We start from the raw sequence: 20,869 nt of genomic DNA, 5'->3' as shown, positions 1-20,869 counted from the left end.
ATAGCATTATATACAGTATATATAGGAAATGAATTTACATTATGTATGAAAAATCAAATCTCATAAATGGCAAAAAATAAAAAATAATAATTTTTTAAAGTTATTAAAACATCAGATCACTTTGTGACTTTGGGCCTACCCTGTATAATGGAGAACTGTAGTTTCATGGGCAATCTTCTATTGCTATCCATTTTATTTGATGTTTTAGTTCACAGTCAAAAAAGTAATGATTTGTAAGTAATTTGTTATTCTTAAAAATCTTAATGACAGGTAGAAGGCAGTCTAGACAAGGAATTCTAAAAGTAAATTTTGTGATACTAAAGTATAGGTTCTTTGGAATACACAATTATCTCATCTGAAGAGGCATCATATTCAATGATCAAACAAGAAGTATTTATTAAGTACCTACTATAGGCTAGACACTGTCCTGGGCACTGGGTGAATGAGTACAAAGAATGAAACAATTTCTGCTCTCAAGGATCTTGTATTCTAATAAAAAGAGATGACTAAATATAAAAATATAGAAAGTAGTTAAATAAAAAGGTAGTTTGGGAGAGGGGGCACAAGTAGTCTGGGGATCAGGAACGGTTTCGGGTAGAAAATGGTTTGGAGACAAAGTTTTCAAGGAAGAGAGGAACTCTATGAGACATAAGTAAAGAAGGTCTACATTTCAGACATGTGGATAGGCAGTGCAAAGACATGGAGGTGGGAGATTGATTCTGTTTTAGAAGACAGAGGGGAAGTCAGAGGGCAGAAGGGTGAGTAATGTCCAAAAAGCCTGAGAAGATAGGCTGGGGCCAGGTTACCTCGATGTTTAAAAGTCAAATAGTGGCATTTGTGATTGATCATAGCAGTAATAGGAAGCTACTAAAGTTGATGGAGTATGGAAATCACATGGGTGATTATGTAAGGAAGAATTCTCCTCTTAGGGAAAATTATGGTGGGAAAAGTTATTATACATCAGTTGATATAGCAGAACAACTAGAATGACAGGTCAGCAGTTGTCAGATCTATCTTGCACTGAGTGCCAGGAATTGTGGGTTGTCTGATCCCATAAAATGTAATCCCCTTGACTTACCTGGTCCCAGACCTATCTCTCATGTTTGAGAAATAAGGGTGATGGTCATGGGCCCTGCATGACTCCTGGTTCTTCAAAGACCAGGCAGATAGGAAGTATCTCTCAAAGGAACAGTCAGATTGTTAGATTGACAGGGAAGAAAGAGGAATGGTAGAGTAGAGGAAGGTGACTCTACTAACTGGTTCTAAAATGGAAAGCCCCAAGATTCATATACAGGCCAGTTAGAGAGGCACTTTCCCTTCCATTCTCAATGAATCTCAACTATAAGTTGTCCTTTTGTCATTTCTTTTCCCTTTAAAGGATGCCTTGAATGCTTATTTTAACCAAATTTCAACTGGATAAAACATTAGGGAATTAAGGGAATGGAATGTTATTGTTCCATAAGAAACAATGAATACAAAGGATTCATTTTAATTCTTGTTACAAGGACTCGCCTTCTAAGTAGGAGAGGGAGGAAGAATTCATTCAGAAATGAAAGTGATGTGGAAATGTGAAGTTTTGCCTTATTAGGTATGGAAGTGGGTTTACACACAATTTTTCAGCATCTGTTTTATTGTGCTGCCTCCTCTCTGACTATCCTTCTCATCTTCCTCCCCTTGCCCAACTCCACAGCAACCTTGGATTCTTCCCCATGCTCCCCTGCCTCTAACAAGTGAGTTTTCACCAAATCTTGTCCAGAACCAGACCTCTATATCACTTCCAAGGCATCTCTACAACATGCTGCCACAGAGATTTTCCCCACTCCCTCCTCTCCACAACTCTCTTTTATATGTTGTCTGCTCTCATTAAAATATAATCTCCTTGAGGCCACAGATTATCCTGCTTGCTTGTGTTTGTACTCCTAGTACTTAGCACAGTGTTTGGAACATAAAATACCTATGACTGCATAACTGAGAGGTACATCTACTAATGTGAATCAGAACCCTTTTATCTCTTCATAGGGTATCTTCATGTGGCTTTCTCCTCTATCCTGGAAGCAGCTAAGTGGTACAATGGGATGTCAAGATGACCTGAGTTAGAATCGATTCTCCAACACTTACAAGCTGTGGGCCCTTGGGCAAAGTTATTTGATCTCTGTTTGCCTCAGTTTTCTCATCTGTAAATTGGGGGTAATAATAACACCTACCTCCCAGCATTGTTGTGAGGATCAAATGAAATGATTGTAAAGTTCTTAGCAAAGTGTCTGGCACATAGTAAGCACTTTATAAATGCTAGCTATTATTATGATCACCCTGACTTCCCTTCTTGGACCTCCATGTAACACTTTGTCTTATACTTCTCTAGTATATTTATCATAGAACACTGAGTATTAAAGTTATTTGAGTTATTTTCTCTTTATTCCACTACTAGAACATCAGTTTCAGGAGGGCAAGGAGGACTATATCCTCTCCAAACTATCTAGGTCCTCCTGGAACTAGATAAGACTCTTACTGTTTAATGCTTAATGTTTTCTTGTTGTTGTTGTTGTTTTGATAAATGAGTGAGCCAATGACTAAAACAAATTGTTATCCAGTGATCCACCTTTTGATGGCAAGTACAAATTGAACTATACTGTTCTTTGGACAACACACAGAGTCCATGGCTGGGCTCCTACTCTCAATGCCTTTCTAGATTTCTAGCATCCACCAGAGCTTGCACTTCACTGGCATAAGCTCCATGGGCACCTCCATGTCATGAAAAGGCTGATTATATGGGCATGAACAGAGGCATATATTTTTGTCCTATACTTTTAAAGGGTGGTTGTGGTTGTGGTTGTAGTTTTTTTTTAATTTCCTCTTCTTTCTCAACAATATGAAATAAACAGTGGACATTTGGATTGGAATAGTCCCAAAATTGCACCTTAGAGATACCTTTAAAAAATTGTAATCTAAATTCAGTCAGGACAGTGGATAGAGTGCCAGGCCTGGAGTCAGCAAGACTCATCTCCCTGAATTCATCTGTCCTCCAGATACTTACTAGCTATGTGATCCTGAGCAAGTCACTTAATCCTGTTTGTTTCGATTTCCTTATCTGTAAAATAAGCTGGAGAAGGAAATGGCAAACCCGTCCAGTATCTCTGCCAAGAAAACCCCATATGGGGTCACAGAGAGTCAGACACCACTGAAACAAATGAACAACAATGAGAAGTGTAAGTTTTAGTATTCTCCTTCATTTCCAGCCACTCTCTCCAGAAACTACTTGCTGATAATCTCAGCACTCACACAAGGAATTTGTCCTAGAGGCATTTATGTCCTGAGACCTCATTATCTCTTTCCCTTTTCCCCCTGCATTTCTTAAATCATCATCAAATTTGTTGTCATTTTTCCTTGATGAATTGTGTCAATCTATTCCCTTAAGCCTACCCTCAACCATCCCCATAATTTTCTGAACCAAAGTATCCCTTCCCTACTATATTTCTTTTTGTATATTGCTTCCTGGGTTGTAGGGTGTGTTCAAGAGGACTGGCACCTCTATTGTGAGGGCTGCTAAACCCTTTTTCAAGTGGTTTTCAACCTTTGGTGTTCACCTGATTCACCCAACTCTTACCTATGGCTCCAAGGAGCTGTAAGATGCACGTCAGGCACACGCTGATAACCCAATTTGGCAGATGGGTTAAACCAGGTTGAGGGTAACCAGGGGGTCTCAAACCCTTTGGTGAGTTGGGGGTATCTACCCCAAGCATGTGAATGAAGATTTTTCCTGGTGGAATGCACACATGAGAACAATTTGTTCAAACCATGAAGGTGGCTGAAGCAGGTACTGTGAAGGCTTGGAGCTTGATCAGACATTGAAGATGCCAAAGTCATCCACTGCATCCAATGATAATGCAATTGCCCCTTGTAGGAAAATGTCAAACCACCATCATTTGCTCCCACCTTGGCAAACTCTGATAAAGTCCAAGAAAAATCTTATGAAGACCTGGAGACCTTCCTCATCAATGTGCTGAAAGAGGACAAGCTTATAATTATGGGTGATTTTAATTTGAGGATAGGGACAGATTACCAGAAATGGCAGGGAGCTCTTGAAAGGACTGGAGTCCAAAACAGCAACAGCAACAGTCACTTCATGCTGAAGACTTGTGCATCTCCTAACCTTCTCATCACCAACACTAACTTCTGCCTAACCACTAACAATAACACTTCATGGATACACCCTTGAAGCAAACATTGGCATTTAATAGACTATGTGATTATAAGGAGAAGAGAGAGACAGGATGGAAGAGTGACAAGAGTGGTGCGGCACAGAGTGCTGGACAGATCATAGACTTATTCTCTCCAAGCTAAATATTCACATTCAACCAAAGCCGTCACCCCAAGGCAATATGACTACCAGAAGACTTGACAGATTAGAGTGCTTCTCCAAAATGTGTTGCTAATTTAGAGAGAAAGCTGAGCCAACAAACCACTGGCAACAGAAGAGCAGAAAAGGAGAGGGCAGCTTTTAGAGCTTTGGTGTACAGCACTGAATTTACTCATTTGGACCAGAACACTCACAAACATCAAGATAAGTTTGCTGAAAATGAACAGGAAGTTCAAAAGCTGATAAACAAAAAACAAGAACTCTACAGGGTATACCAGTAGCATTCATCCATTTCTAAGAAGGCAGCATTTAATTCAATAAAAAATAAAAGTGCAAAAAAGTGTAGAGAGATGTAGGAGTCTTGGCTTCTTGGTAAGAAGGCAGATGAAATTCAGTTTTACACTGATAGTGACAATCCAAAGCACTTTTATGGTGCCTTGAAGGCTATTTATGGGCCAAAGACCTATGATGCATCTCAATTACTCAGTGCCGATGGAGCCACGTTGATTAGTGATAAGGACATGATGCTGAAGAGAGAGGCTGAACACTTTCAGTCATTGCTGGCAAGATTTTTGCTAGAATCCTCCTTAATAGAGTGATCCTTCAACTAGAAGACAGTTATCTACCTGAGAGTCCATGTGGCTTTGAAAGGGCTGAGGGACAGTCAATATGGTGTTTGCTACCAACAACTCCAGGAGAAATGTTGAAAGTAGAACAGAGGTCTGTACACAGCATTCATCAATCTGAGCAAGGCCTTTGATACTGTCAGTTATGAGGGCTTGTGGATAATTATATCACAGTTGATTGCCTGGAGAAGTTCATCATTATTGGATGTCAATTTCTTGGCAGCATCCTTGCACAGGTTCTGAATAATGAACAACACTCTTGAACTTTCCAAGTCACCAATGGAGTGAAGTAAGGCTGTGTGCTTGCTCCCACACTTTTTAGCATGTTTTCAGCAATGTTGTAAGATACCTTCAACAAGGACAAAAATAGCATCAAGGTTAGCTATCACACAGTTGCTTAATTATTTAACTTTAAAAGGCTATACGCCAAGACTAAAGTGGAGAGTTGTTGCATGACTTTTTTGTTCACAGATGATTGTACAATCAATGCAGCCTCTGAGGCTGAGATGCAACAAAATATGGATTGATTCTCTGCTGCTTGTGCTAATTTGGCCTAACAATTAGTGCCAAAAAATCAAAGATTCTCCACCAGCCAGCAGCATGCCGTCTATGTTTGGAACTATCAATTACAACAAATGGAAAAATTTTGAATGCTGTGGTTAAGATCACTTACCTTCTCAGTACAATGTTTTTGAATTGTCTTAGGAATATTCTGAAGATCACCTAGAAAGACAAGGTACTGGACACTGAGGTCCTTTCTAGAGCTAAACTGCCAAGCATTCAAACTCTACTGCAGAGTATAACTCCAATGGGCTGACCACAGAGAACTCATATGAGACAAGTGCTCACACAGGGCTCAGAAGAGATGCAAAGACACCTTCGAGGTCTCTCTGAAGAACTTTGGAGTGGATTGTGAGACATGGGAGACACTGGCAAAGGACCTCCCACTATGGTGCACCTGCCTCAAAGAAGGCCTGGTGTTCTATGAGCAAAACAGGATTGCAGTAGCTCAAAAGAAACATGAGATGTGCAGATTTAGAGACATCTCCACCCCAAATGTTCATTCGGACTATTTGTGCTCCACGAGTGATAGAATCTTCTGAGCTCATATGGGTCTGATCAACCACAGTGGGAAACATTGCACCTTGACTCCAACATAGTGATGTCATTTTTGTCCTCTTCTAGAAGGAAGGGCAACAGTCGACCAACCAGCCACCATATTGCTTCCTTCATTAGAATGTAAGCTCCTCGAGGGTAGGAACTGATTGTCTTCATATTTGTTTCCCCAGCAATTAGCACAGTATTTGTCACACAATTTCTTAATAAATGCTTTTTCATTCCTTCCCTAGTTTACAATTGAGAAAATTTAAGAGATTTAGTAATTTGCTCAGACATAGAGTTACTAAGCAACAGGACATGAACCCAGACCTTCTGACCTAAAGTTCAGGACTTTGCACTATGCTATGCTGAACCTCTTATATTAGAAAATCAAATACAATGGAGGAAAGGGGAAGGAGAGAGTGACCCAGGGGAAAGAGAAAATAAATGCTCATGACTTGTGAAAAAATATATATAAATGAATGAATGAATAGATGGATGGATGGATGGATGGATGGATGAATGGATGGATGGATGGATGGATGGATGGATGGATGGATGGATGGATGGATGGATGGATGGATGGATGGATGGATGGAGGAAGGAATGAATGGATGAGTTAGCAGGCAAATAAATAAGTGGATGGATGGATGGATGGATAGATAGATAGATAGATAGATAGATAGATAGATAGATAGATAGATAGATAGATAGATAGATGATAGACAGATAAAAGAATAGGAGGCAACAGAAAAGCAGTCAGGTAATCACCATCCAATATCTTGTTGCTTGTCCTTTGTTCTTGAAGAGGACCATGACATTGGGGTGATATCATGACTTGCACTGAATTGCATTTAAGTGAGGGAGGGCTGTGCAAGGTCACTAACCTCACTCTCTCTACCAGTCATCTGAATCCAATGGTAAGATATACATCAGGATGACTGGAGAGGGCCCTGGATGTTTAAGGCAATTGGGGTTATGTGACTTGCCCAGAGTCACACAGCTAGTAAATATCTGAGGTGAGATTTGAATCAGGTCCTCTTGACTCCAGGGCCAGTGCTCTATCCACTGCACCACCTAGCTGCCCTACAGGCTAACTATTAACATTGAAAAGGGTAGGAAATTTTGTGAAGAAGAGACATAAATCATAACATTATAAGATCTGGAGTTGGAAGGGACCTTAAAGGTCATCTAGACTAGCGGTGTCAAATTCAAATAGAAATGTGGTTGTTCCATCATGTCCAACTCCTCATGACCCTATTTGGGGTTTTCTTGGCAAAGATACTAGAGTGGTTTTCCATTTCCTTCTCCAGCTCATTTCACAGATGAGGAAACTGAGGCAAACAGGGATAAGTGACTTGCCAATCATCACACAGCTAGTAAATGAGGCTGGATTTGATCTCCTGATTTTAGGCCCTTTCCTCTATCCACTGCATCTTGTAGTTATTGAACTTGAAGAAAAAGAGACCAAAAATACTAATAATTGAACTCCCCTTTTAATAACTTGACCACTATGAGACAGGAAAAAAGATAAAGGCAGCAGCAAAAGAGAAACAACCCCCTCTCCAAAAAACAACAACAACAACAGCAACAAAAGGATCCAAGCTTTGTACCGAAGAGAAATCAATTGTGACAGGATGAATGAGGTTCCACAAATGTCACAAACTGGAGAACAAATGAGAGGAATATAGATGAAGTGAAAGTGAGAATACTTCCTGCCTCTAGATAGAAGACTACAGATACAGACTGTGATATATGCTGGCAGATGTGGTCAGTTATACTTAACTATTTTTCCCTAGTTATCAGGGAGGGTTTGTTGGGGGAGAATATCAGAAAATGAAGGTGATGTAAAAAACAAAATGCATGAATAAAACTTAATAATACAAGACGATATGAGAGGCAGGGGAGTAAAGATCTCTGTGTTCCCTGTGAAATGCTATGGCATTAATGGGAAAATGAGGATTTAGAAGCCAAAGTCATTGCCAGAAAGGTGGAAAATATAATAAAACCCCTAAGGAAAGAGCAAGTTGCTGAAACAAAGGAATTGTATTCATTGTAGCCTTTAAGTAAGCCTTTGGCAGAGGTTCTGGCTACAGTTGAGAAAAACAGAAGTGGTTTAGTTATCTGTTCCCTTGCTTAAGGTGATAGGAAAGATATCAGGAATTGGATGCCTTTACCATAATTTATGGGAATTTGATTGCACAGTCTGTGCTAAAGGTATGACTGGCAGAATGAATCACAGCCGTCCAAATTGAGCAATAAGAGACAAGAAGATTTTAGACCTCTCAATGCTGGGAAAAAGAATAATAGAATGTTCACATCTGGGGAAATGGTTAGGATGCCTTCTAAGCCTGGATCAAGAGAAAGGATTTGACAAGACAAGGCGTGCTGTTTGTAGGTTAAATCAGTGCAAGCACAGGAATTGTCTTCCAAGTTCGTGAGATGTTAAAAATGATGATGCTCACTTCCAACAAGGGATGTCTAGATTGCAAAAGGAACAGCCAGATGGCACAGTGGATAGACTGCTGATCCTAGAGTCAGGAAGACATCTTTCTGAGTTCAGTTATGGTCTCAGACTACCTATGTTACTCCGGGCAAGCCACTTAACCCTGTTTGCCTCAGTTTCCTCATTTGTAAAATGAGCTGGAGAAGTAAATGGAAAACCACTCCAGTGTCTTTGCCAAGAAAACCCCAAATGGGGGCAGCTAGGTGGCACAGTGGATAGAGCACTGGCCCTGGATTTAGGAGGACCTGAGTTCAAATCCAGCCTCAGAAACTTGACACTTACTAGTTGTGTGACCTTGGACAAGCCACTTAACCCCAATTGCCTCAGCAAAAAAAAAAAGAAAGAAAGAAAGAAAAAAGAAAACCCCAAATGGAGTCACAAAGAGTAGAATACATTTGAAATGACTGAACAACAACAGATTGCAAAAGAGATAAAGTTACCAGAAGGAAGGGAGGAGGTAATACCTGTGGTGTCTGACCTTATGTACACAGGGGCAATAGGTTCCCTGACCACAATTCTGCCCCAACGTAAAATGATATAGCAGACGTAAGGCCAACTTAATGAATAGACTAAGGATCCATGATTACATAGGCATGAGTGCTTCCACTGGTGGAATTGACACTATATTTTAATAGAAAATTTGTATGCCTTTCCATGGGGAAAAAAAACATCACTCAACCAAGCCTCTCTGCAGTTAGAAAACAACAAAGTGAGTGCAATGCAAAAGCACAGCCAGGAATCAGAAGACCTGAGTTTGAATTCTATCTTTGATACATATTGACTTGTGGTCTGGAGAAAATTACTTAAACTCTGGATGTCAGGGTTTTTTTTTTTCTCATCTGTAAAATGAGAGAATCGGTTAGATGATTCTGAAGGTCCTTGCTAGGTCTAAATCCAGGATCCGATTAATGAAAAGATTCTCAGACACAAACACGCCTGGCCCTTATGTGAAGTCTTGATAACTTGACAGGACCTGCTAGGTCTCTCATTCCTCTGGCAATGCCTTTGATAACCCAGAATTAGTCACCTCTAGCCCATGATTCAGCATTAGAGCAGGACTTTGGTTCATGCATTTTTCTTCTGCAGTCCAGACTTGTTCATTTTATCAGTTTTAGAAAATTCTTCAACTGATAGAGACAGAGCACGTGGGGTCTGAAGTCAATGAAAATAAATTCAGAGTGATAGAAGTGGGAAAGGAGAAGGGAAGAGAATATGATGAGAATAAAAACACATCTGACTTTTTTTTGGACCAGATCCGACATTTCATTGGTATTTAAGGGAAAGGAATGAGTATTTATTATGATGCCTACTGTGTGCCAGGCACTGTGCTAAGCACTTTAGAAATATCATCTCATTTGATATTCACAACAACCTTGTGAGGTAGGTGCTGTCATTATCCTCATCTTACAATTGAGGAAACAGGCAAACAGAGGCTGAATGACCTGCCCAGGATCCTACAGCTACTGAGTGTCTGAGACCAGATGTGAATTCAGGTCTTGTTGACTCCAAGCCCAGCATTCCATCCACTGAACCACTTAGTTGCCTACAAAGATTTCTCAATAAAGAAACTCCCTCCATCCATGCAAATTAACTTTTGTTCTACCATTTACTGTCAACTGAGTTTTTTTTTTCAGGGCAATGGGGGTTAAGTGACTTGCCCAGGGTCACACAGCTAGTAAATGTCAAGTGTCTGAGGCCAGATTTGAACTAAGGTATTCCTGAATCCAAGGCTGGTGCTTTATCCACTGCGCCACCTAGCTGCCCCCTACCATTTACTGTCTTAGAGAGTTTCCTGGGACTCCAAGATGTTGTGACTTGTCCAGAGTCACTCAGACAATATGCATTGTAGGTTTACTTGAACCTCAGTCCTGTAAGGCTGGGTCCTCCATATGCTAAGCCAAGCTACCAAGAAATAAGTACCAACAGAATTCCGGGGCAGAGCCAAGATGGCAGAGGAAAGGCAGTGAGCTCTCAAACTCATGACACGATTGCTCCAAAAAACCTCCAAATAATACCATAGAACAATTCTTGGAGCAGCAAAACCCACAGAAGAATGTGCTGAGATAATTTTCCAACCAAAGACAGCTTAGAAGGTAGGCAGGAGGGAGTTGCTGTGCCGAGGCAGTAGTGGAGTCCAACCCCACAGTCACCCTGACACAGATCCAGTCCCAGGAAGGCCTCATTAGAGAAAGAGACCCCCAGAGCCTCTGAATCAGCTGCAGCACCAGTGTCATCTGGAACTAAGCTCATGGTCTGGTGAGAGGGCTGAGCGGTTGTCCAGGGGGAGATTACAGGGGTCTCTGCTAGTGCTGAGGCAGAACTTGGGTTTTTCACCCCTGCTGGGAACCAGGAAGTAGGCTTGAGTAGCAGTGTCCCAGGTGGGGGTGGGGCACAGGTTTGTCTGAGCTAACAACCACAGCACATAAAGTTTTTCTGTCTGGTTAATTAGCAAGTTAGCCTGGGGTTATCTATAGACCAAGCAAGTGAAGAACCTGCCCCTCCTTAAAGCATACAACCTGGGATCCCATGAAGCTTGGGACAGTGCAGGCTGGAAAAAGTACCCCACTTTAAGGAGCTAAAAGTCAAGTAAAAGACAGGTAAGATTAGCAGACAGAGAAAGGTGAGGTCCATAGAAAGTTTCTTTAGTGACAAGGAAAATTGAGGTGCGCCATCAGAAGAAGATAGCAACATCAGGGCTCCTACATTCAAAGCTTCCCAAAAAAATATGAATTGGTCTCAGGCCATAGAGGTGTGCAAAAAGGACTTTGAAGATAAAGCCAAGAAATAAGTACCAAGTAGTTATTCGTTGGGTTTTAAATGGGGTACATGACATTGTATTATGAGAGGCACCATGGCGTGGTAGTCAGTGAACTGTTCTCAGAAGCAAGGACACCTGATCTCAAATCCTGCCTCTTAGGGTTCTAGGCAACTCTCTAAGACCATAAGTTATAGAAGTGCCAACCTATGTTGGTAGGAGGTTGTTCCTCCTCCAAGAATTCACTTTATCAATAGAAGCACATGTCCATTCCCTAGCCCTGTCTCTGTATTGAATACTATGCCAATACCTTACCCCCGTGCTCACTACCCATAATGCCTTGATGCCTTTCTTAAATTGAAACTCCCTAAATTCCAATATCGCCTCCATTTTCATAGTTCCTGCCATGTCTCACAGCTTTAGAGGGATTTTTAAAAGAGAACTGTCAAAAAATAACATGCAAAGAGAGAGATCAGGGAAATTGAAGCTGGAGTCACCCAGGACCTATGCTTGAATGTGATAAGGCCTACTTCATCAGATCTTGTACTCACTGGATCATAACTTGTCTCAGCAGCAATCAATCTCAAGCTCTATGGAGCTGAGATTGGCTTTTAAAGTAGCAGTCTCATCCCTGATCATGAAACTAACAAATCCCAGAACTCCGTATAAAATTGCTAAGGTACAGGAGAGATATGCAGGGTGTCTCAAAAGTCTTAGTGAAGTTCTCAGCTCTAATAACTTAAAACTGCACTAAGACATTTTTGGATACCCATATTTCCCCTTAGGTGTCAACCCATGGCTGAAAAGAGTTCTAAGGGCAATTCCGACTAAGAATGGCTAGAACTCTATATATGGTGATACTAAAGATAGTGGGAAAACAATGTTTGTAATATATCCTACCCCAGTCATTCCAGCTGAAACCCTAAGGTTGGCAGACTATGGGTGGTGATGAAGAATGAGGAGGCCTCCAAGAAACTCTATGAGGATAGAGCCAGATATCTTGTGTTAATGGAATGAAAGGAATCCTCCTCTACCTATTTATGAGAATACAAAACAGCTGTCGTGGATTTTTTTTTTTTTGCCATGGTACAGATGTGAGCTGGAATATCATGTGTGGGGAATAGCAAGAAAGCCAGTTTGGCTGAACCCTAGAGGGCCTAAAGGAGAGTAGCTTACAATTATTCTAGAAAAGCTTATTTGAGAAGAGCTTTAAATGTCAAATGGAGGAATGTGTATTTGTATAGCCAGCACTTAGCATTATGCCTGGCACTTAGTAAGGGATTAATAAATTCTTTTTGACAGATTGATCCTAGAGGTAATAAGGAGTGACTAGAATTTCCCAAGCCATCTGGTGACATGGTCAGAGCTGTGCTTTAGGGAAATTATTTTGGCTGCTATACGGAGAATGGATCAGAGAAGGGAGAGAAGGGAGACAGGGAGATCAATTAGGAGACGATTGCAGTGGTGCAGGTGAGAGGTGTCAAGGATGATGGCTACATGAGCAGAGAGAAAGGGACAGTCATGAGAGAGGTGATAGCAATAAAACTGGTGTGATTCAGCAACTGATTGGATGTGGGATGGAGAGGGAGGAAGGAGCTGAAGATGACTGAGGTTGTAAACCTGGGACTGAAAGGATGGTGGTGCCCTCAACAGCAATTGAAATCCATAAAGTTATGTGTTCTAATATAAAGACTTTTCTGTTTTTCCACCATTCAACTTAGTTTCTCTCTGTTCTTGGATGATAAAATTTCTGATGTTAGTATGTAGAGTATAAAGTACAATCTCAACATTAGCACATTCTTACATCAATCCTTCAGTTGTTGTTGTTGTTGTGTGTGTGTGTGTGTGTGTGTATGGGGGATGGAGGGTTAAGTCACTTGTGCAGGGTCACACAGCTAGTGAGTGTCAACTGCCTGAGGCCGGATTTAATCCTTCAAAATTTTAAACTCATGAAGTGACTGACAGTACCATGGATGGAGGGCTGGACCTGGAATCAGGAAGACCCGAGTTCAAATTTGCCCTCAGACACTTACTAACTTTGTGAACCTGGGTAAAGTCATTTAATCTCTGCCTCAGTTTCCTCAACTGTAAAATAGAGATAATAATACCATCTAACTAACTCACAGAGATGTTGTAAGGAGAAAATGAGATATTTGTAAATAGATCAGCGGGGGTCCTGGCACATAGCAGGCATCTTTTCCCTTTGCCTTTTCCCCTCTCTTCATATGTGTATGATTGATTATCTTAGCATCTTGAACCCTATTTGACTTCTCAGAGATGTGAATTTTTTTATGAATTAGAAGGGAGTTCATGACTCTACAAACAACTTTCTCTGCTTTATGTTGAGGACTGTGTTCATCCATACACTCAATTTGGTATCTGCATTATTACACTAACTTTAAGGTCAGTATTATACATTTTCTAGCCAGAATTTCAAAGACTTTAAATGAATAAATGAATGAATGAAATAGCGTTTATTAAATAATTATTAAATGCTAAACACTTTACTAAGGTCAAGAGTCTCTACTCCAAGAAGCTTAACTCTAATAACGGGAGAGACCATATACAGACAGATGAGTCATAGCCAAGGAAGGGTATTTTAATATGGAATAACACAATGATGTGGGATAACACAATGATGCTAAGTGAATAATGCCATGCCCTTTTCCAGAAACAAGATTAACCTAATTATAGTTCACAAGAATCTTCAATGGCTCCCTATATCCTCTGGGAAAAAAATAGAAATGTGTCTTTTGGGAATTCAAGTCCTTCACAATCTGGCTCCAACCTCTATTTCCAAGCCCATTATATATTTTTCACCCTTACCCCCTCTATCTTCCAACCAAATTGACCTTCTTGGTGTTCCTTGTACAAAACATTCCATCTCCTCTCTGAGTCTTTACTGAGACTTTCTCCTCTGCCTGGAATGCTCTCTCTTCCTCCTGACGTCTGCTTCTTGGAGACTCTAACTCCTTTCTAGGACTAGCTCCAGGGCCACCTCCCACAACAGGACTTTCCTGATTTATCCAGCTATTACTTCTCTTCTCCCTGTCACATCCAAATTACTTCATATTTATTTGGTATATATCATGAATTTACTCATCTCTGTTTCTACTGACGATTCTGCTAACTGTTCCTATTGACTGTTTTTACTCATTCTATTTCTATTGACTCTAAGTTCCTTGAAGGAAAGGATAGTGTTCATTTTTATCTTTGTATTTTTGCTAGCTAGCATGGCACCTAATATATGACATTTATTCATTTAATTGAATGGAGTAGTGTGGAATGGAATTGGGGGTGAGATAAGAGAAAAGGAAAACATATTAACCAGCTGTGTATCCTTGGTTAAATCATGTCTCTGGACTTTAGTTTCCCTGTCTAGAAAGTAAGATAGTTGGACTAGATGGGGTCCCTTCCCATTCTGATTTTCTATGAAGTCATGGAGGTCTTGAAAGGCTATAACCTGGATTGTAATCTGCATTATTCAAGGAAGGACCCCCATCTATGAGATAATAGAACCATCAATATATTCAAATATGAAATTACTGATTTAGCATATTAAGGATTTGAGATTCTATCCATGTGGCTACTCCTTCCCCCACACAGATCATGACCCATCCACCAATGTGGTCTTTATGAGTTGCCATTGCTGAGAAAACTTTATTCCACAGTGGTCAACCATTGGATAATGAAGCTCTGGAGTTAGAGAACCTAGATTCTAATCCCAACTTTAAAGTTTACTACCTGCGTGGCCCTGGGCAAGTCACTTAACTTCTATGATCAACAGTTCCCTCATTGGTGAAAGAAAAGGATATGGAAAAATTGGAAGACTAATTCATTACTGGTGGAATTGTGCCCAAAGAGTTATTAACCTACTTATACCCTTTGACTCAGCAATACCACTACTTGGTCTTTTCCAAAGATGATTAGGGAAAAGGGAAGAGAACCTTTATGTTCTAAAATGTTTATAGCAGCTCTCATCATGGTGGCAAAGTACTGGAAATTGCAAGGATGCCCATTAATTAGAAAATGGCTGAATAAGTTATAGTATATGATAGTGATGGAATACTACTGTGCTATAATAAATGATGAGCTCATTGATCTTAGAAAAACATAAAAAGATTTGCACGAAATAATGAAGAGTAAAAGGAGCAGAACCAAGAGAACCTTGTATACAATAACAGCAATATTGTGTTAAGAATGACTGGGAATAAATTATTTTGTCTATTATAAATACTTAACTCTAAAGGACATATGAAGAAAGATGCTATCTGGATCAAGAAAAAGAACTGATTAGTAGAAATATGTATAGAATAATTTTACATGAATATGCCTATTTGTATCCGATGGTAGCCCTCTCTAGGGTGGGGGGAAGGAAAAAAAAAGGGGGGAAACAAGAAATTTTGTTGTATATTTGAAAAGAATAGCAAGTTGTGCATAATAAATTTGCAGTTTCATGGGCAATCATCTTTTTTATTGTACTATGTTATGGAAATGCTTGTTTTATTCCATAAATTAAAAATTAAGGGGGCAGCTAGGTGGCGCAGTGGATAAAGCACCGGCCCTGGATTCAGGAGTACCTGAGTTCAAATCCAGCCTCAGACACTTGATACTTACTAGCTGTGTGACCCTGGGCAAGTCACTTAACCCCCATTGCCCCGCAAAAAAAAAAATAATAATTAATTATTGGGTTTTTAAAGGAAAGGATAAGTTTTAGAGCATGTGGCCTTTGAGGGTGTTTTCAGTTCTTTCTCTGTGATATTTGGGGAAGGGAAGAGGGAACTGTTGTTTCACCTGTACAGAGAGTTCCTGTTGAGGAAATTTCCTCTATTGATATAGATCCACAACTGCTCTATAATCTAGCAAGTTTCCTGAGGGTGCTAAGAAGCTATGACTTGGTCAAGGTCATGCAGCCTCTATGCATCAGAGGCAGAGTTTAAGCCTAGATTTTCTAGGCTCTCTGCACCAGCTCTTATCTACTGCACCCAACAATGACAACATGAATTAAGCCTGTGAATGGGAAGGAAAATCTTTCCCTGCTTCCTCTCTTTTACCTCAGTGCCAAGAAATGGATCGTGTAATGTTTGTTTCTATTCTGTGTTGTTTGTCCTCCTCAGTTTCAGGTGCAGAGATGATCCCCAGAGAACCCCATGAGACCAAGAGTTTGAGCTATGGTGACTTTGAAGCCAGGATTATATGGGGCAGTGGTGCCAGACATCCAGGCATGGAAGCCACAGTGCCTGGGACTCCAGCCTGAAGGGGGTTTTAGACTTGAAACTGGGACTGTGCTCTATGGTAACTAGACTTAACTATGAGCCTAAGCTCCTTCTCCTCCCCAGGAAACTGAGGTGGAGCAGGCAGGAAGGGTATCATACCTCTCATGTGTCAGGAGGAATAAGGGTGTATATTTGTAATTATACCTTTTAAAGTAAATACACCCATTGTAAAAGCCCTAGTCTTGTGCTAAAATCAAACTTAAACATTTTACTTTAACATTTTATTCATGGCCTACCTAATCACAAAATATTTCAGAAATAAGAGTAAAAGCAATATAGATTTTGTTTTTAAAATCTAAGAAAAACCTTGCTAGAAAGCTAGCCCACTCATTCTAATGTGGGTATGCTTACATCCCTCAGATATGCTGCAATTCTGTGTCTCTGTCTCCCTCTATCTGTCTCTCTCTCCTCTCTGTCTGTCTATCCCTGTCTGTTTCTGTCACTCTGTCTCTGTCTCTATCTTTCTCTGTCTCTATGTCTCTGTCTCTCTCTCTCCTATCTTAAAAATTTATAACTAAATTTTTGTCCCCATCCTTGGATAACAGTATCAGAGCAGAATTCTGTTCTAATTGAATGAAACTCTTTTTATTTGCCTTTAAGGGAAAGAAGAATATGACGGGAGTCCTCAAAGCAAAAGAAGATGAACAGAAAACTTGAAGTTGACAGGAATAGGAGAAAAGGATAGTAAACTCCCTAGTATCTCCCTGGTGCTTTGAAAACCTGAAGTGGGGTGGTTGCTTTCTTCTGGCTATTTAAAAAAAGAACAGCTGATTGCAAAATAATTTAAGTAAAAGCTGTGCCCAGTCATTCTTGGAGTCTGTTCCAGTTCACATTGACATTCTCTAATCCACATGTTAGTGTAGCCTCCAAAAAAATTGTGGTTTGGGTTTTTTTGTAGGGCCTCCTATTTCCCTTCTCCATATGCTGGACTTGATATCACCCTTTAATTCAGACACTAAAAGAAATTGTGTGGGCCACTGGTTTCCTTATACTTCAGATGTCACTGTAATTTCCTCTCTCCCAAGGCTCCATTCTGATTAAGGGCTAATACCGTTGCTTCCCATAGTTAGGTTGGCCTCTAATGTTCTGGGGACCATTAGAGCAGAAGACTGTGTTTGGCCTTTAAAGCTCTTCCCAACCTGACCCTTCCTACCTTTCCAATTTCCTCATACTTTACTCCCCTCCAAATCCTCTGTGATCTAGAGATACTCATCTATTTGCTGTTTCTCACATGTGACATTCCATATGCCTACTCCTTGACTTTGCCATAGCTATTCCCCATGCCTGGACTATCTTCCCAGACATTGTTCACAACTTAGCTCAAATCTCACCTTTTGGAGAGGCTTCTTCCATCTCTCCACCACCCCCCTTCCCTCTGAGATTACCTTCCATTTACAAAAGCGCATGGCTTTTGTACCTAGTTATTTGCATATCTGCATCATTAGAACACCAACTCCTTGATGACAGAAGCTGGTTTTGCCTTTGCTTGTACAACCAGTACTTAACGCAGTGCCTGGAATATAGTAAGCACTTAATACCGTGCTTGCTAACTGACTGACAGCTGACCTGGGGTTTGAACAGGTCAATGAATCATTGAGTTGGCATATGATTCAATGAGGTTGTCAGCATAATCCACTGTTGGTTTAAAAATCTGGCTTCCCACTTTGATCCCAAATCTGCCTTCAGCTGCTACCTCCACCATCCTAAGAGGCAAATGACAAAGCAGCCAGCCCTTCCTCTATTCAAAGAGTACCCCAGAACAACATTACAAAGGAGAGGTGTAGCTGCCGATTCCGGGAGTTTCCTTCCCAATGAGCCACAGCTGAAGTCAATTCAATCAATTTGATGGAATTCAAGAAACATTGAGTATCTGATATTGTTTTCAATAAAGCATTTAGTAAGCACCTATCTGCCAGGCAGCTTGGAGTAATGGATAGAGAACTAGTCTCGGAGTTAGGAAGGAAATTATGTAACCATACACTGACCCTGGAGGAGAAAACCAATCATTCTTCTCATTATTCTCCATCCCAGCCAAACTCAACTACTCTGGGTTCATTATTCTCTTCTTGCATTCTTCCAATTTCATGTCTTTCCTCATGTCTCTCTCCATGCTTAGAATATACTTCCCCTACCCCAATTTCCATTTATTGGAGATCCTTCCTTCAATGTCCAGCTCATGTACTCCCTTTTATCTGAAACTTTCCCTTTAAATCTCCTGTACTATTTCACCCAGAGTTCTTCATCTCACTCATCTCATTTTCCCTTTTTTGTTGTTGTTGTTGTTGAATCATTTCAGTAATGTCCAATTCTTTATGACCCCATTTGGAGTTTTTTTAGCAAAGATACTGGAGTGGCTTGCCATTTCCTTCTCTAGCTCATTTTACAAATGAGGAAACTGAGGCAAACAGGGTTAAGTGACTTGCCCAAGGTCATACAGGTAGTAAATGTCTGAGGCCAGATTTTAATTCTGGTCTTCCTGACTCCAGGCCTGGTACTCTATCCACTGTGCTGCCTAACTGCCCATTTCCCCTTTTATCATAGTAATTTGTATAGTAGTTCTCCCTCTCTCTCATTCCTGAGTGATTCTTGCAAGAAGAGCAAGACCTGTGTCTTCTACATCTTTGCATCTCCAGTCCAGTTCAGGGCTTAGCACAAAGTAGGTGCTGAATAAATATTAGTTAAATTGAATAACTCTAAGCACAGGCAGCATGGTACAGAGAAGGGTTACTGGTCCCGATTTCAGTTCCTACCTCCTATGCTATCTGAGTGACTGTGGCCAACTGTGTGCGGAGCAAGGGTATGCTGGAGCCAGCTGTGTAGGATTGTGAAATTTTCAGTGTGAGTATATATACCACAGAAATCAGGGCTTGATTTATGGCTTTGCTGATTGTCTAGACTTACAAAAGTGATGGAGAAAATATTAAGAAAGCAGATTAAACTTAAAAGTGTGTCACGCATACATTCTAAAGAGCGGTTATGAAGCATTTCTCGGCATACTCCTGGATTTAACCTTCTTGAGCTTTAGCATCCTCAGCTGTAAATGGAGGGGAGTGGAATAGATGACATCTGAGTAACCTTCCATCTCTAGATGTGTGACTTTAGTTATAAGGTCACTCTAAGAATCTGCACTTCAGAGAATGACAATACCCAGTGTCTAATCTTTTGTTGTTCAGTCATTTCAGTCATGTCTGACTCTCCATGACTCTATTTGGGGTTTCCTTGGCAAAGTTACTGGGGTGATTTGCTGTTTCCTTCTCCAGCTCATTTTACAGATGAGGAAACTGAGGCACAAAGGGTTAAGTGACTTGCCTGTGGTTGCACAGCTATTAAGTGTCTGAGACTGTATTTGAACTCAGGTCTTTCCGACTCCACACCTGGCTCTCTCCAGACTGCACTACCTTGCTGCCCATGTCCAATCTACCATCTAACAAAACAATGACTTTGGTCTTACCCCAAAAGATGGTTTACACAGCCTCTACTTGAATACTTTCAATGATGGGAAACTTGATACTTCTCCGTATAGTTCATACTATTGTTAGACAACTCTGATAGCAAGTTCTCCCCATAGCCTGTTGCTCCCAATTCTACATAGGCAGCAGTACAGAATTTAATTACATTAGAGAAACGTTTATTAAAAACAAGTGTTCTCCCGTTTTCAGACAACCCTTTTTCTTCTTGAAGACAGCCATCCTATTACCCCTTTATTTTCTCTTATTCACACTAAACATCTCCAGCTGTTTCATCTGTTCCTCATATGATATGGTATCCAGACCCTTCACCATCCTGGTTGCGCTTCTTTAAAGGCACTCTAGCTTGCCAATAACATAAAATGTGGTTCCCATCACCAAACACAATAATACTCCAGATGTGATCTAACCAGAGCAAGACACAGTGGAACTATTACTTCCCTTAATCTGGATGCTATATTTTTATGAATGTAGTCTAGGACCCTCTTAGCAGTTTTAACTCCCTGCTAACATCTGCTTCTCTGGCTTTTGGAAATTACTTAGCCCCATTCTTCGGGCAGTCCCAAGTTCCCCATTCTTCTAGTCCCAAGGAAAAAATAACAAATCACCCCCACCCAGCAAGAAGCCCTTTGAAAGAATGGGAAGGTAAGACATGGTTTTCCCCCCAAGATAAACCTGTGACAAAAATGCAGAGTACTTTGAAGAAACATTCATTGTTGTTACAGTCAGTTAACACTTCTCTGAAAATGGCTAAGTTGGCAGCATAGGAGCTAATTTTCATTTA

At 40.5% G+C, this 20,869-nt stretch overlaps 1 protein-coding gene across 1 annotated transcript in view; it reads left to right on the top strand.

Annotated features, from left to right (window-relative positions):
• Positions 1-765: 765 nt before the first annotated feature.
• Positions 766-20,869, top strand: part of LOC122751164 (intraflagellar transport-associated protein-like) — a 47,569-nt gene continuing 27,465 nt past the window's right edge. The window contains 2 exon segments of the mRNA XM_043998119.1: positions 766-906; positions 3,504-3,622. Coding sequence (XP_043854054.1) covers positions 766-906; positions 3,504-3,622 — 260 coding nt within the window.

Source organism: Dromiciops gliroides, chromosome 1 (assembly GCF_019393635.1).
Source record: "Dromiciops gliroides isolate mDroGli1 chromosome 1, mDroGli1.pri, whole genome shotgun sequence".
Taxonomy (NCBI): Eukaryota; Metazoa; Chordata; class Mammalia; order Microbiotheria; family Microbiotheriidae; genus Dromiciops; species Dromiciops gliroides.
The sequence above is the reverse complement of the archived record's forward strand: the minus strand, read 5'-3'. Positions and strand labels throughout refer to the sequence as shown.